Source organism: Brienomyrus brachyistius, chromosome 16 (assembly GCF_023856365.1).
Source record: "Brienomyrus brachyistius isolate T26 chromosome 16, BBRACH_0.4, whole genome shotgun sequence".
In the NCBI taxonomy this organism is placed as follows: domain Eukaryota; kingdom Metazoa; phylum Chordata; class Actinopteri; order Osteoglossiformes; family Mormyridae; genus Brienomyrus; species Brienomyrus brachyistius.
The window spans coordinates 27,562,213-27,578,660 of record NC_064548.1 but is presented as its reverse complement, the minus strand read 5'-3'; the positions used below and the strand labels follow the sequence as shown (position 1 = coordinate 27,578,660).

The window sequence follows — 16,448 nt, the reverse complement described above, 5'->3', positions numbered from 1 at the left end:
TCCAGGTTCCCTACGGGCATGCTCTGATCCCTGATCTCCAGGTGTGGTGAGGTGAAGAGCAGACTTTTGATGAGTACATCCATCTGTCCATTGCCCTGGACACCATCATTCATGAGCATTGGCGACCTTGATCTCATCTTGAAGCTGCTTGGAACCTGCCTGCTTTCGCTGCTTCCAAGCCAGAACCTATGCAGCTGTGTTGGGCCCCTCTATCAATGTATAAGCCCTCTGCCACTACCAGCAGCAACTTTGTATTTATTGCTTGGAACCGGGTAACACCCTTTGTACCTGCCCCGTTCATCCCAGTCCTAAGTCCATGTTTTCAGCTCAGGTAGGAGTGTTCAGCCCGGGAACAGCTGCACGATGTTTGAGTCACCAAGCTTGATCTCCACAGCACCTACTACTTCATTTATTTCAGAGCTGGGGATGAATGGAAGGCATCTTTCATCACCACTAGCGGTCAGTTCAAACATCTGGTCATGGCTTATGGGTTAGCTAACACCTCATCGACCGTTCATGGTTTCATGAGCAGCATTTTCTCTGACATGCTGAATTGATTTGTGATCATCTCTATTGACGACATCCTGGTCTACTCTTCATCCCCTGAAAAACTCGTCCAGCATGTTCAGAGGCTGCTGCAGTGCCTCCAAAACAATGTCCTATTAGTTAAAGGTGAAAAATGTGAACACCAGACCACACTGGAGTTTCTTCGTTATACTGTAAGTAGTACCCTGGGGGGTATAGGCAGGGATGAGGAAAACATGAAGGCTGTTCAGGACTGGCTCCAGCTTCACAGAATGAAGGAGCTCCAATGTTTTCTGGGCTTTGCAAACTTCTATCATCGGTTCATCCAAGGATTCTTCCTTCCCTACAGGACATCTATACCATGCACTGCAGGACGAAACAAAATCATTAAAGACCCTTCCCACCCTAACAATTTCTGTCTGTTCTGTCTGCTGGACTCAGGCAAATGGTTCTACAGCCTCCTGACAAGAATACAGAAACTCAAAAGGAGCCTTTATCCTCAGGTCATCAGGTTCCTCAACAAGACATGCCTCAGTCTTACTAGTACCCGCATCTGAACAAGCACAATGCCTTGATGACTTTGAAGAAGCTCTGCAGAACGAGCCCACTCCAACCAGCTCTTCCCCTGGTTGGAGGTCTGTGTTACCTCTGCTCTTTGGTTGGCCTCCATATAATGGATGCATTCCACCCTCAGCTCAGGACACCCAAGGGTCTCTACCACCATGTGCCTCTTGGCCTGATGGCACTGGTGGCCTGGGTGGAGGAAGGAGGTGGAGGAGTTTGTGCTTTCTTGCCTGCTCTGCTCCCAACACATGGCAGACAGCTGAAGGCTCACAGGTGTCCTGCAGCCTCTTCCTATACCTCAACACCCTTTGTTCCATTTAGCTCTAGACTTCTTCCCAGGGAAAGACTGTGATACAATACCTTGTGGACTGGGAAGACTGTGGGCCTGAGGAAAGGGCCAGGGAATGGTGACAGATATCTTTGACCCATACCTGATCACCGCCTCCCACTGTGACCATCAGGACAAACCTGCTTCCGGGTCCGGGTCCGGTCCCCTCGCTTCCCTCAGCCTCCCGGTGCCGGCCATCGGGGGGGGGGGGGGGGGGGGGAATCTGTCATACCCCCCTCATGAGAATGCTGGCTCGCTCAGTGAATTAAATGCACCTGGCATTGGCACCTCTATAAGCTTGGGCCACCTCACACTAATTACCAGATATTGTTCTCCCATGTGCGACATGCTGAGCCGTTCCCTGATCCGACCTCCCAGCCATATTCTCGCCTCCTCTTTCCCATGGATCCCTGTGTTCTCTCCATTCCCATCCGTCATCTCCTGTGTACGACTGACCTCCTCGGCTTATCTGACCTTTTGCCCCCGGACCCCGATCATGCATCAGCATTTCGATTCTGATTCTTTTTGCCCTGGTCCTAATAAAACTGCCCGCTTGCTTGGCACCTTAATCTCTCCCGAGTTTTCTATCATGACATCGAATATACCCATATGTATGTGTGTACCTGTGCATGTACCTCAACAAAATGGAGCTCTGATCCAGATTTTTACACCAAACCAGAGCCAGTGGATACAGTACAGTATATACAGACAATGAGCAGAAAGTGGAACAAACCAATACAAACTATTTCGGTCAGCTCATTCTCCTGTACCCTTTATTTTTCATGATCACACAAAGCTTGCAAAAAAAACTGATTACTGATACTGATTATTTTGAACTTTAAGCCAAATAGCAATCAGTACCTATTCAGAATGAATCCAGCAGAATATCCACATTTTAATTAAGATGGATCAGTTGTAAACATCACCCTGTTTAGAGTAAACGAGCTGAGGGAGAAAGATGCTGTAACTCTGATGGAATAAGTTCTATTATTAGAGCAAACCTCTTACAGCGAACCTCTTACATCCCCCCTGTAATACTCAAGGCTCTCACCATTTATAGCAGCCATTTCCCTATAGCCAGCATCCTTCCTGCTAAGGATATAAAACTTATTTTGCTCGGATGATGGTGTGTTGGAGACCGCTGCTGGTAAACCTGAGCAGACCCAAGTGTCATTTTGATTAGAAGGAAACCTTGCTACATAATGCCCTGACACATGAGGAGAGAAGAAACCTGATAGTTTGAAAGACAGCAAAACTGCTTGTGACGTTTTTTATTGATTAATTCATGAGGTATTTCAGTCATCTCATTTTTTAAGCTTAATATATAAAAAAACTATTTTAGTAAAAAGACTATGATTCTGATCTGTATTATGTGAACAAGTGATGTCATCAAAGCTGCCATCAGCTGTTACTGGAAGATCCACTGCAGCTGAACATAACTGATATTTTTTCACAGAGGAGGGGTCACTATGTCGATGGTTTCCTACAGACTGCACAATTGTTTCTTGTTAGGTATCTTTGCAGACATGCTGGACATATACAAGTCTTTGCCCCCATAATTGTTCATTGTAATGGGTATTTAGTACATACAGCACCATACATCTTTCACGCATATGAAGTAGAGGGTCAGGGAAGCAGTATTTCATGCTTTCATTCCACTGTATTTGTGTGCAATATATGTATCTATAGATCAGTAATTAATCCAGAAGATTTTCAAATTAATATAGATTTATTTTTTGAATGTCATTATTCAAAGTTTAAAATCTCAGAAAACTTCTCGAAAAAAAATACACCCTTCTTCCCTGCTGTCTGTCAGGGTTCGCTGGTAAATGGGTGAACGCACGGGCAGGCAAGCGGGCAGGAAGCAGGCAAGGAGGCGAAGTCGGGGTAAGCGGGGATTTAATAGGGAGCAGGATCGAACCGAACAGGAGTCCAGTACTGACATCAACTAACATCAATGACGGATGTCATTTGCAAGACATGGACTGAAATCGACAAGACAGAGCAAAATAACGGAGCAGCTAGGTACGATCGGGGATAATCAGGGGGGCGTGGCACACACGAGGATCGGACGAGCCGGGCGTGACACTGTCCTCCCACTTAAAAAAATTCCTGTCATTCTTGTGTATTTTTAGCATTTTAAAATGGGAGGCAGATATAACCAGGCTGATCAGTCTCTGTACTGATGTGTTCGTCTTTTATCCCCCACCAGTAAAGCAGGTGGCAGCGCGTATGACATCACTGACATTTAGTGCAGAAACGGGGCCGGAGCTAACGAGGTGCTGAGGGGGGGCACAGGGGCGCCGCTAGCAATTTTGGGCCCTATGACAAAATATGAGGTTGGGCCCCCCTACCACACCCATTCAGATCTCTGGGGGCCCCTAAAGGGCGTGGGCCCTTAGAATTGTCCCAACTTTCCCCCCCTTAGCGGCGCCCCTGGGGGGGGCATCCTCAGCACCCTCATCCCCCTCATTGATTCTCCTCTTGCCCTGAGATTATACATATACATACAGTGCCCTCCACGATTATTGGCACCCATTGTAAAAAATTGTAAAAGGGTTAGAAAAAAATCCACCTTTTGGTGAAAAAGCTTCCTGTCACACTGGAAAAATGATAAGAATCCAACTTTTCATTAAAATAAATTTAATCAAAGAAAAACAAAAACCTTCATCAAGAAATAATTATTTTCAGCAAAAACACATGTGACACAATTATTGGCACCCCAGCATTTAATATTTAATCCCTTATTTAATCCCTTTGCCAGTAGACTCCAGTATACAGTAGGAGTCTTCTCCTGTAGCATTTTATAAGGCTGGGGAATACAGAGCAGGGCATCTGAGACCATTCCTCTTTACAGAATCTCTCCAGGTCATCCAGGGTCTTCTTCTTGTGTCAGGGCACTGAGATGGCCATGGCAGAAGCTTGATTTAGTGGTCAGCTAACCATTTTTATGGTTCCAGTTGTAGTAGTGTTTTGCAAACTGCAGGTACGTACGCTTGTGGTTAAATGTCAGGAAAGGCTGTTGTCTGGCATACCTTCCAAACAATCTGTTAGCATGAAGGTGGCGTCTGATGGGGGCTTTGGAGCCATGTAACCCCTACATATTACATCGTCTTGTAATTCACCACCAGTGATCCTTGGGGATTTTTTGCCTCACTCACTGTTTGTGGGGCAGAATAAACTTGGGTCCTCATCCAGGTGGGTTTGTAACACCTCCAGTTCTTGTCCACTTTTTTATTATTTCCCTAACAGTAGAAATGGGCATTTTTAGGCGAGTAGCAATTTTTTATACTCATTCCCTGACTTTTGAAGGTCAGCACACTTCTCCCTCATTTGGTGTGTGTTTTCCCTTATCTTTTCCATGTTGATGGTTTGGAATTTGGCCACTGTCACCTCATGTTTGTACCCCAGTTAATCAGGAAGTCATGGGTTACACACTCCAATCAACTCAAAGATGTACAATTTACATGGGAAACATGCTTAAGTTACATGGAATTTACTATAATTTCCAGGGGTGCCAATAATCGTGGCACATGCGTTTGTTAAAAATAATTATTTCTTGGTGATGGATTTGTTTTTGTTTGATTTTTGGTCGGATTTTTCTCACTTTTTCAGTGTGAGATGAAGCTACTTCTAACCCTTTTTTATACCAATATTTACAAGGTGTGCCAATAATTATAGAGGGCACTGAATCTTTGATTGGCTGATAGTTTGTAACCGGAAATGTACAGAGCAGAGCCATGTAGTCCTGCTACAGAGTAGAGAGAGGCTTCCTCTCTGCCAATCATTCTATGTGGTTGGTTGATTGGGTTTAGAAAAGTCTCTGGTGTTTTCTATGTTTGTGATTTGAGACAACTGTTGAATTAACCACCGTTATCAGTCGAATAGTTATTAGCACTTCTTTCTTCTTATTTGTGTATTTTTTTTGCTTTTGGTCTTGGTACTTGGGTTTGCGAGAAAGCACGTCTTCAGTTGGGTGTGTCTTTGTTAGGTTTATGAGATTTGACGATAGTATTGGTACTCGACAATAACAGACAGGTAACCTGGTGTCAGTGTCTGATCATGACTGACCGATGATTATCACCATTGTTGGGAATTTCAGCTTAAGCTGATATTTGAAAATAACAGATATTTTTGATGTGGCTTTAAATTCAGCTTTATAGCTTTTGTTTCTGATGCAGGTCTTTTTTAAATTCATCGTAGACTTATAAACGGAACATAAAATTCAATGTATTCAATTTCGACTAGTGGTCTGTATGTTTGCAAATGTTTTATTAGGTGTATTTTTATTAATATAAAAAATTGCTTAAGTTTAGCTTGACAATAACGGATGTGTTTTATTAGGTATAATTAAATGCATATTGGTAAAGCAAAACATTTAATATTACTTATTACTTATCAAGGCAAATGTTATTAAATCATGCCGGTTATTGGACATGTCGCTGCCAAGCTAAACATACTATTATAATCAATAAAATATATTGCTATCAAGCAAGAGGATTAACTGTGTGCCCTTTTTAAAAATATAATGGAAACCGCTGGTGGGAGGGGCAGGTGTGGGACCTTGGACAATTACCCCTAAATTTCTAAGGCCAGTGTTGACAGGCATGTGTTATACCTGTCCGTTAAGTAATGGAAAAATGATCACAGCCACCTTAAAGGGTACAGTATGCCTCTTTCAGTACTTGTATTTGAATACATTTTAATCTTAGAATAATGAACTGTTCAAGAAATCAGTACTGCAAACTCTTTTGTAGAGACTTCTATTGTGAGCAATGACACCAAATTCTTGTTGCTAGGTGATTGCCGATGTACTGCTCATGCCCCATTTTCGATATGGAAACGTTTTCAGAAAAAAAGAGTGGGATAGATAATCCCTCGGCCATATGGTGTGTTCCTGTCCTCTAGGAAATGCCTGGGTCCAGATGAAAGGCTACATTAGCACAACCAATAAGTTATTGGTGAGCCTGAGACCTGCCTCCTCTATATAAGGAAGCGGATTATTCTGGAGCAGATTCTTTCCCATCTTCTCTGCAGAAAACCTTATTCTCTATTTCCTTCTCTCATATTGGGTTGTTTATACACAGACACTAAATGCTTGGTTACACATCATATAAAATGCCCCTCACCTAATGATCGGCTCCAGCACCCTGAAAACTGTTGAATGATTTATAATATCTTGGCCGACACATACCTGTACCATGCACACACAAGTAGAATCAATACGAATTTTGAGAGTGTATGTACTGTGTAGGGGGGGCATCTTTAATGGGGACATTTTAGCCACCAGAGAATTTGGGGTTGATGAGTTCCAGCCCCCTGTTTTACCCTCTGCAATATCCATTATGTGGTATATTCTCAGATTGTTGTCACCGTTGTCTATATGTGACCCAAGCACCCATGAACATTTTCCTGTCCAGGTTCTGGATCTTGGGTGAAATCACACTTTCCATGTTGTGTATCATTTGTTTACTGTCAATCCCATTCATATCCAATACCTTTGTCCCTGAAAAGGACCCTAATTGCTCAGGTAAGAGTCCCCTTCTCCATTTACACGTGTGTCAAATGCTTCTGTTAAACTCGTTCAGCAAAAACAATTTCACATTTCATTACTTATCATCAGCTTTTTCAGTCCAGGTACATTTCAGGTTTGTCTACAAATAAGAACAATTTCTAACGGGCTGAGAAAGTGCATAAAAGAAAATGTTGTATGTTTGTATTTGGTGCATTTACTATTTGTGGATCTATTGCTGTGGGTACATAATAGCAATTTTAAAAGCATTTCTGGGGAAAAATCCCACTGTAGGTCAATTGCAGAGACATGTTTGCTTCAAGTGGGTATTAAGATGGACCGAGTATTTAAATCCCTTTTGGCCTCTGTCTCATTAAGCACCTCATCCCCTCCAGTATTTGGTCATGTTAAGATGTAACTTTTGACAAGGCCAGAAAATTGAAACACATTTTTGTCAGGCATGTTCAAATCCAATTTCTTTTTACAATTAACAGTATTAAATGGCCAAAACCTCAGCAACATCTTTGTCTACAAGTTTTCCTGACAGCGATGTTAAGAAAATGTCAGTTTTGACAGAAATATGAATTGCGTTTGATTTATGTAATTCAGGAATTTGCAGCAATAGTCCTAGAGAGCTAAGGGTTGTGTCAGTTTTCATAAATAGGCTTGTCTGAGATGTTGATTGACACCTCACTGCAAAACTGAAGCAGCACTGCATAGTGGCAGCACAGCAAAGGCCAGGTCCAGACGAGGCCTGTCATCATTACTTCTGTTGGACAATATATTATCCCTGAATCAATATTATTGTTATTATTATTGCCATTTTAAGATCATTTTATGCCACTGATACGATAGTATAATAGCATAATAATACAAACAGCAATGAACTTTTGATTCTTTTAATTCCAATATTCAGACATTGGAATGTCAAAAAAATGTAAATCTCACACTCAATAAAATCACACAACCAAAACAAAAAAAAAGGAAATGGACTTTCAGGCAGTTAACAAAAATTGCATTATGTACAGTATGAACAGTATATATGTACAGTATGAACAGTATATATGTACAGTATGAACAGTATATATGTACAGTATGAAACGTTTGGCACTGGGGTATAGAGAGTCATCCATTCATTTACTGGCAATATACCACCAAACCGAGTTTTGTGGAGGCTCTGCTCAGTGACGTGAACAAACCTCGATCGTTCATTGGCCTGGGGAAAAGTAACAGGAAGTCAGAAAGTAAACTGATTTTATATAAATACCTTTTCTCCCCTCTGTGATCGGAATGATAAAAATGGCTAGCGGATTTGAAGAATGGTTGACTGAGAAAGTCTTGAAATACCAGCAATTATATAATTCCAGGTGTGTGTTATTTTTCATTTTAATTTAGTTTTTATATATTTTTTTATTTTCATTTGAAGTCTAGTTTAGTTTTAGGTATGGCTTCATAATCCATCAAAATGTCTTGGAGCTATCATAGAACATCTGAAAGTAAAAAGGCAAAAAGAAAGTGGACTGGCTTGAAAATCAGATATCTTTCTCTTATCTTTCTCAGATATCTCTCGTTGTAGATGGAAAAAAAAAGAAACTCTTGACATAATCCAAAAGGGATCAAAAGCTCGGGCTGAATTATTTCTATTGCATGGTGCCCCCTGTACAACTTATTCAATCAAAAACAGAGATTTTGAAGGGGGGAATGATATCAAAATGCATTATTGAAGAGTAAGACAAGAGAGGAGATGAAGTGGATTTGGATCATAACCGGGGCAGGATTTAATAGAATTTCAGGCCCGTGTAACTCAAGCAGTCCTATTATTCTGGCTACATTTGTTGGAATTCAGGGCATGATAGAACAATACAGACAATCTAGAAATCCGACCCATGGCTGATAGTAATTACTTGGTGTCTGAACAATTAATAATTTAACGTAATTTCAGATAGACTTGTTTCCAGGACCCTCGGGCCAGCTTTGTGATTGCAGTTATATCTATTGCAAAATAAAGGAGGAGACAATAATGAAAACAAAGAGACAATGATAACATTTCTTTACAGAGTCCATGGCTGATGAATGTGACATCCATACCAATGTGCTTTTTAAATGATTGTTCAAGTTGAAGGCCTCTAAATACCCATGGGCTGGGAAATGTTACAGAAACTTCAGCTCCATGATGATAATAACAGTGTTTCCATATCGAGCCACCATGTGTGACGTCTGATTACACTGTATTATCAGTTGATAGTCTGATTAATAGGAATTATAGGATAGGAATAAACTTCTCACTTACACAAATCATGTATCACCATATTTCTTTTTAAATATTAAAAATATTTACTATATGTCACAGTGTGTGTGTGTGTGTGTGTGTGTGTGTGTGTGTGTTCAAATCTAGCTGGGTATGAATGTGACTGGGATTACTAGGATCTGTATCTAATTTGTGCAGGAAAATATATGTAGTTTTAGTAACAAGAGTTTGTTATTGAGTGTGACAAAGATACTTCATCAATTTAACAGCCGCAATTAACTTTTCTCGTTCAAGGGTAAAGTTACTATTTGTTTTGGTCAGTGATTAACTGGTGTGAATTCCAGCTCAGGGTATCTATCTGTTTTAACACAATACTCCACATGGCCAGAAAAATAACTTTATAGGCTCTTGAAAACTGTGTGGAACATTTTTAATTATTAGAATAATTATGAAAAAGTGATCAAAATAAGAATTTATCCAATGAAATATAAGTTATCCACTTAAACATCCTGTAATGTAGTTACAATTCAAATGCATGAAATGGTGATGATAAAATTTTAAGCTTAAGCTTTATGATTGTATATTCTCCCTAACTAAAGAGTCATTTCTCAAAACCCATCTGTTTAAGTTGGCTTACTCGCTCTAACCCAATTGTTGTCTGATTATGTAAATAACTCTTTTTTAATTATTTGTTTTTATTATTTGTCTTGTATGGGATATGAAAGGTGACTATGGGTTTCAGAAAGGCACCCACAAATAAAATGCATTATTATTTCATTATTATTTCCCATTTAATTTTTACACATTTATATATGTCTAATTGGCGATTGCATGTATCTAATGTGATTTTTCTCTGTCACTTGTCGTGCTCCTTTTGTAGTTGTACTGTATGTTTGCTGTTTACCATCCCCACGGCAGAATGCATCTAAACCCAGTGTTCCTTTAAATTCACTTTCTACAGTACTTGACATTCTACCAGTGCCTCACCAACATCACTGCAGCAGATAGATCAGCAGTGATAGATGGGTACATCAAGACATACATGCAAAAAATGAATAGGTTTAGTTTCAGAGGTAAAAACAAAATTATTATAAAATTCAACTGTACAGTTTTACAGCATTCATAATGCATGAACAGTTGCACTTGTTTCTGATTAAAGGTGAAAAAATAAAATTAAAGTTATGAGGGTCGTACATTTTCAGTCCCTGCTGAGATTCCAGTTCAGACTACATATAAATTGAACACTGAAAAGTAGCCTCTGGACGTCATTATAACTAATTACTAGCCTGGATTTAGTCATCAGTGGTATCAGCCTTACAACATGTGGTCAGTTGAAAATTACTTGGTTATTTTTATTAGCACAAAATAGCACTGGAGATTACAGACTGGCTCTGGTATTTCAGCCCAGGGACTGTAATACACTGGCAGTGGATGAATAATGGATGGCGACACATTTTCTAATGTGTTACACTTTCATGGCTCCAAAGTCAACAGAGGAAATTGTCTTATGTAATGGTGTCATAGCCTGGAAATTCCATAATAGGCCACTTTTCTCAAGAAAGGTGTATGTAATAAACACGCACACTCATACTGTACACACACGCACACACACACACACACACACACACACTGGCGTATCTATCTAAATGGAGACCTCCCATTCAGTCACGATATCCTGAACCCCCACCCAGCCCTAACCTTAACTAAAAGTAACCAAACAAAAAACAAAACCTTTCCATTTTTACTTTATTGTTTATTTATGCTACCCCCCCCCACACACACACACACACATGCACTCCAATGATGCCAGTTGTAGTGTTTTCCCATGCCAGTGAGTGGAAAGACACATTTTCTTGAAGCCTCAATAACCACTGATCCACCACGTAATAATCTCTTGGTAGGTAGACAGTTATGTAAAATGTGGGGTATTTTGGGAAAAGTGCTCATGTGATGCATTTATTTTGACAAGCATGACATGGCTAAACAAAACAATACTACTATCCTCATGTGCGATTATAAAAAATAGATTTGTCTCGAACTGCTGTAATGCCGTACAGTTGATATTTTTGTGTTACTACTAGCCTGTTCTTGCAGTTTCCTAGTTATCAGGTATCAGTTGTCGGCTTCTGTACCACCTGGAGTTTAACTGGATGTTCCCGCTGTGATAACGCAGAGCAACAGGTTTTCGCTGGACTCAGATGGGGCGACTTGACTCCCACCTGCTCTGTCTCATCTCAGTGTTTGTAGTTAGTCTGGTTTGTGATCTTCTTCCTGCCTTTTAGTACCTCATCCTGGTTTTAGTCTCTCCCCTCTCCTCCCAGCTGCATCAGTCAGCTTCCTGGGTCCTGGGACTGTTGCACATAACAATTGGCAACATCAGGGGAACAGGCCAATGTCGGGTCCTTCGTGTCTGTGCGCTGTTTGAGTTTATGACAATTAAGAACTGTTTGCGCATAATCTTTCATTTACTATAAATACTATGCTTTAAAAATGACTGACAGATAATATGCTGGTGATTGAAAGTTCTGAAGAAATTAACATAAATTGATACTTTTTATTATATTGAAAAGAAGGTGTATTTATTGATGTGCCTTTTATGCATTCAGGTATATGTCTAAAAATGTGCATCCTGCTGATGCTGTTTTCACTTGAGGCTGACATGGATCATACAGAAATGCGAACTGAAATGCGAACTGAAATGCGAACTGAAATGCGAAAAGAAACCAAAAGTTCTTTGAAACTATTGATCTGTCGATTCTCACCAACCAGAATAATATCTGCATTTGCAACTTTCTATTTCCCTAAACATATATCTAAATATGTTAGTTAATTCTTAACACTCAAGAAACAATTTAGATCTCAAAGAAATCCAAATTGTATATTTACATTAATTTACATATTTTTTCAATGTATTTGTAATATATAAGGAGAATAGCCAAACGGAATGAATGGGGTCACTCTTTGGGGATGCCAATGGGAAATAAACACTACCAACATAACAGCGATTAAATATGAGGAACTACACAAAGGCAAAGATATGCCTTAAAAATGCTTGCAGCTACACGGGTTGCATGTATACAAAACTAAAAGCTTTCAAAGCCCAGTACAGTGATGCACAGTACAGAAAAATATTCTTTTAAAGGACGTCATTCTGGTTATATGTATTAATTATGCAGTCAGCCAGTGACACTGATCAACGTTAATATTCACTTAGATGAAAAAATAATCCTGGGAATCAAAAACGTCAAGAATGTACTAATACAAAAGTAACAGTTTAATTTACATTTAATCTAAACTGGTAACCAGAAAAATATAGCAATTTATTCAAATAATGTTGTTCTTTTAAATAATATTTTTTGTGGATTTAAATAAATCATCATTGACATATTGAATTTTTTCGTTAAAAATATATGTGGAAATAAGTGTCACTGTAGCCGGGTCTCTGACCTCTCCATGACCTTCTTCTCCATTGTCGGGAAGTTCATCTTTAAGGGGATGGCTGCCTCCACCCTTTTGCCCTTGTTTTTATGCCTTGTGCAGAATATGTATGTGGTGAGTAAACAGACGGTCAGCAGCAACCCCAGGCAGGCCGACGTCAGCGCAGCCACAGCGGGTTGGCAGGGAAGCAAGGAGTCCCTCTTCTCAGAATATTTAATTAACCTACCGAAGAAGCGTTCCTCCATTTCAGGCTCTTTTTCTTTTGACAGTAGATTCCGTACATAGCTCTCATTGCTCACCGTTTCATTGACAAAAAAATGTACCATCACAGTGGAGTGAAGAGGCTCGGGCTGTCCGTGGTCACTGACTCTGACCAGGAGACTGCAGAGTCCTCGGCTGATCAGTGTTTTCCTCAAGGTGATGTTCCCTGTCTTGGGGTCGATGTCAAATGAGCCCGGCTCACCACCCCTCCTTTGGATGATACTGTATTCTATCACAGCATTCATTCCAGTGTCTTTGTCCACAGCATACACCTCTGTTATGGAAGTGCCAGGTAGAGTACTGGGCAATACCAGCATGTATGACTGGTTGGACTGCGGAAACAGCACCAAAGGTGGGTTGTCATTTACATCAAGGAGCAAAACAGTTACCGTGACGACACAGGAGCGCGAAGGCTCCCCTCCATCGACCGCTTCAACCAGCAAGAGGTATGTCCCCTGCTGCTCTCTGTCCAGGGGTGTTTTGGCCCTTAACGTGCCCTTTGCAGTGTCTATGACAAAAATGTCACTCCCGTTAATGATTGACAAAGACACCCGGCCATTCCTTCCGGAATCGGCGTCAGTGACGGAAAGCACCCCGATTTCCCCGTAGCCTGGAAAATTCTCCGGGACGAAAAAGGTGAAGTCCTTATTGATGAAATGGGGGCTGTTATCGTTTCGGTCCAGCACTGTCAGCACCACAGTGCCGATAGTTTCTTTGTGTGGAGATCCATGATCCACTGCCCCCACTGTGAACCTGTACACTTCCTTTTCTTCTCGGTCCAGCGATGTGGATATGGCAAGCACTCCAGTCCAGTTATCAAGTGAAAAAATGGACGGTGCATCAGGCCCTAGGAAATAAGAAACTTCTCCCCTGTGTTCGCTGTCTTCATCCGTAGCATACAGTTTTGTCAGGAAGGTATTTGGGCCATTATTTTCCTCAATAAACAACTCCATTAGAGATTGCCTAAAAACTGGCGCATTGTCATTTTCGTCTATCACTTGCACTATAAAAAGTGTTTTAATGATTAGACCATCTGAGTTTGCAGCCACTACAGAGAGTTCATATTCCTGTTTGTGCTCATAGTCCAGGGAGGCTGTTGTTTCCAATAAGTACTCATTTCTGAGGGGCGTGTAAGGTGACACTCGGAATGGGCCATTAGCGTCCAGGTGGCAGTCTATCCTTTCACTTTCATCTATATTTTTTAAAGTGAAAAATGCAATTGGAGTAAACGGAGGCTCAGACTCCTTCAGAGACACAATGCCATTTTTCTCTGGGGCAATATATCGAGGAATGATAGATGGTGGCCCCAAGACTCTGTTAATATACAAGAACACTGTTGCAACAGCTGGTATGCAGCCTGGTCCATTAGCGAGGACCGTCAGCTTATAGAACTTAGCTATCTTTGCATCTATTTTACCTTGCAGCTTAATGATTCCACTGGTTTTATCTAAGTGGAACAGATTCCTCACCTCTCCGGGAACTCGCTCGCTGTAGACGTATATTATCTGGGCATTGTCTCCTTGATCAGGATCATAGGCATGAAGACGGGTTAAATGCACTCCTTTGGTGGCGTTCCCATGTATGGTGATGTTGATGTTAGATTCCGTGAATTGCGGACAGTGGTCATTCACATCCGTTATGAAGATTTTCAGGATGGCCGTTCCCAGAAGTGGTGGATTCCCACCGTCTTCTGCAATGATCTTTGTGACATATTCACTCTTAGTTTCTCTGTCCAGAGCATCCATCACGATCAAGAAGGGCGTCAGCTCCCTGCTCTCATTTTCCTCCACGTCCAAAGTGAAGACCCCATAGTCATTCATCAGCCAGTACGTCTGAACCCCATGTATTCCCACATCGGGGTCAATGGCAGATTGCTCCACGGCAAACCTAGAATTCACTTGTGCATTCTCAGGGATGAAGAGCCGGATCTCGTCTGATGGGAAGGAAGGCCTGTTATCGTTGACATCCTCCACGATGATTTTTACTTTAACCAGTTGGAAATATTGCTGGGGCAGAATGAACACATCCAAGAAGAGGAAACACCCCTGGCCTTCGGCATTTTCCACACAGAGTGTCTCTCTGTCAATTTCATTAGCAGACGTGTACAGCTCCCCAGTTGTGTTAATTAGGCTGACATACTGTTCACTGATCTTCTTTAAAGCCAGGCTGAATGTGAAAGGGGGGTCTGCTGAGAGGTCTAACTTTAAGTCCACACCGATGGACCCAATCAGGGTCCCCTTCGGCAAGCCTTCTTTTATTTTGTAGATGACTTCTCTTGCTTGGCTGAAATTTGAAAAGCAGGATAAAGGCCTGAGGACATTCAATAGAATGCACAGTCCCTGAAATGAATAGAAAATAACAATGACACATGTAAAGCAAAAATTCAGCTCTTATTTTTGTTCTATAAAATCAAAGTGCGATGCAAAACTTACTAATAAAAAATACCTAATATAAATTAAAAGTTGCATCCTTTATCTTATATCCTCAAGCACACCTTTAAAAACTGTACCTTTTAAACTATTACCTTCAAAAGCTGTCTTCATTCAATAGCAAATACCAGTTTGTCTCAAAATCATTTCCGGCAGAATAAGAGAAAAAGAAGCAGACCCCCCTCCTCATTCTCATAGAATCACTTACCCATAACTTTCCTTGTATGCTGGGACGATCTCGGTCAGACATGTTTCTACACATTTGCCCTAGAAGCTGGATAAAGAGTTAGATCCGAAGCTCTGAATGCATTTTTCTGTTAGGTTGGGGAAGATGTCCGATTGCCTTCCCTGCAGAATCTAAACTGGCAAAGTCATTCACAGCTTAGAGATTCTGGCCACACCCATTATGTAAATGATTCACGGCAAGAACCAATGAGTTTGATTGCTTTATATTCTCTGCTTTATATTTAGTTTTTATTAATGCATATTCACAATATTCTCAAATAAAACATATATAACCTTTTATAAACATATAAAAACAGTTAAATGTTCTGTATTTTAAATTTGCAACCCCTTTATGCCTGCAAAGATTGTATTTATTGTATTAGTTGTATTTAATTCATACAGTGTCAGCTGACAGTCACACACACAGACACTTAGACAAGAGCCACATACATCTTTGCTTTAGTGAAGATATGGGTCATGTTTTGCTGATTGTTATTATTTATAATGACATTCCTCATCCAGAGAAATATGTTGAGCATAAAACTGTGAAAATATAATACTCAATGTATTAAAATAATTCTGGTTTAGAACAATACAATTTAAAGTAATGGTATAGAGCATTCTTACAGTTACATAATAGATCAGGTGTTCATTGGGCTTAAGCTGTGATGTAATTTGGACCCAAATGACACTGAGTTTTCTGAAATTCCAGTACTTTCCCATCTCAAAGAATTTTTTATGCTAGCATACATCTAATCATAAACTGCAGTTACGACAATAAAATCTTCAAAATCCTCTGACAATTTCAATTGCATTTCTGTTATATTTGAATAAGTTTGTTGCATCAGCAAACCAGGAATAAGACTATACTGAAAACATGCATAAATCAGATTTAAAACGTTTATAAGGGCCCAGCTT

General features: G+C 40.4%; 1 protein-coding gene across 1 annotated transcript; it reads right to left on the bottom strand.

Annotated features, from left to right (window-relative positions):
• Positions 1 to 8,563: 8,563 nt before the first annotated feature.
• Positions 8,564 to 15,648, bottom strand: LOC125709582 (protocadherin-20-like). The gene is made up of 3 exons (XM_048978178.1): positions 15,514 to 15,648; positions 12,625 to 15,215; positions 8,564 to 11,528 (listed from the first exon to the last, which is right to left on the bottom strand). The coding sequence occupies exons 1-3, from the start codon at positions 15,565 to 15,567 to the stop codon at positions 11,504 to 11,506; spliced, it is 2,670 nt and encodes an 889-aa protein (XP_048834135.1). The 5' UTR covers positions 15,568 to 15,648; the 3' UTR covers positions 8,564 to 11,503.
• Between the last annotated feature and the right edge of the window lie 800 nt (positions 15,649 to 16,448).

Bases quoted from the DNA above. Each gene is read 5' to 3' on its own strand.
- LOC125709582 (XM_048978178.1), bottom strand. From the start codon at position 15,567: ATGTGTAGAAACATGTCTGACCGAGATCGTCCCAGCATACAAGGAAAG. The intron at 15,216-15,513 runs GTAAGTGATTCT...TATTCATTTCAG, and splicing joins GCATACAAGGAAAGTTATGG to GGACTGTGCATTCTATTGAA. The intron at 11,529-12,624 runs GTCAGAGACCCG...TATGTGCAACAG, and splicing joins GAGAAGAAGGTCATGGAGAG to TCCCAGGACCCAGGAAGCTG.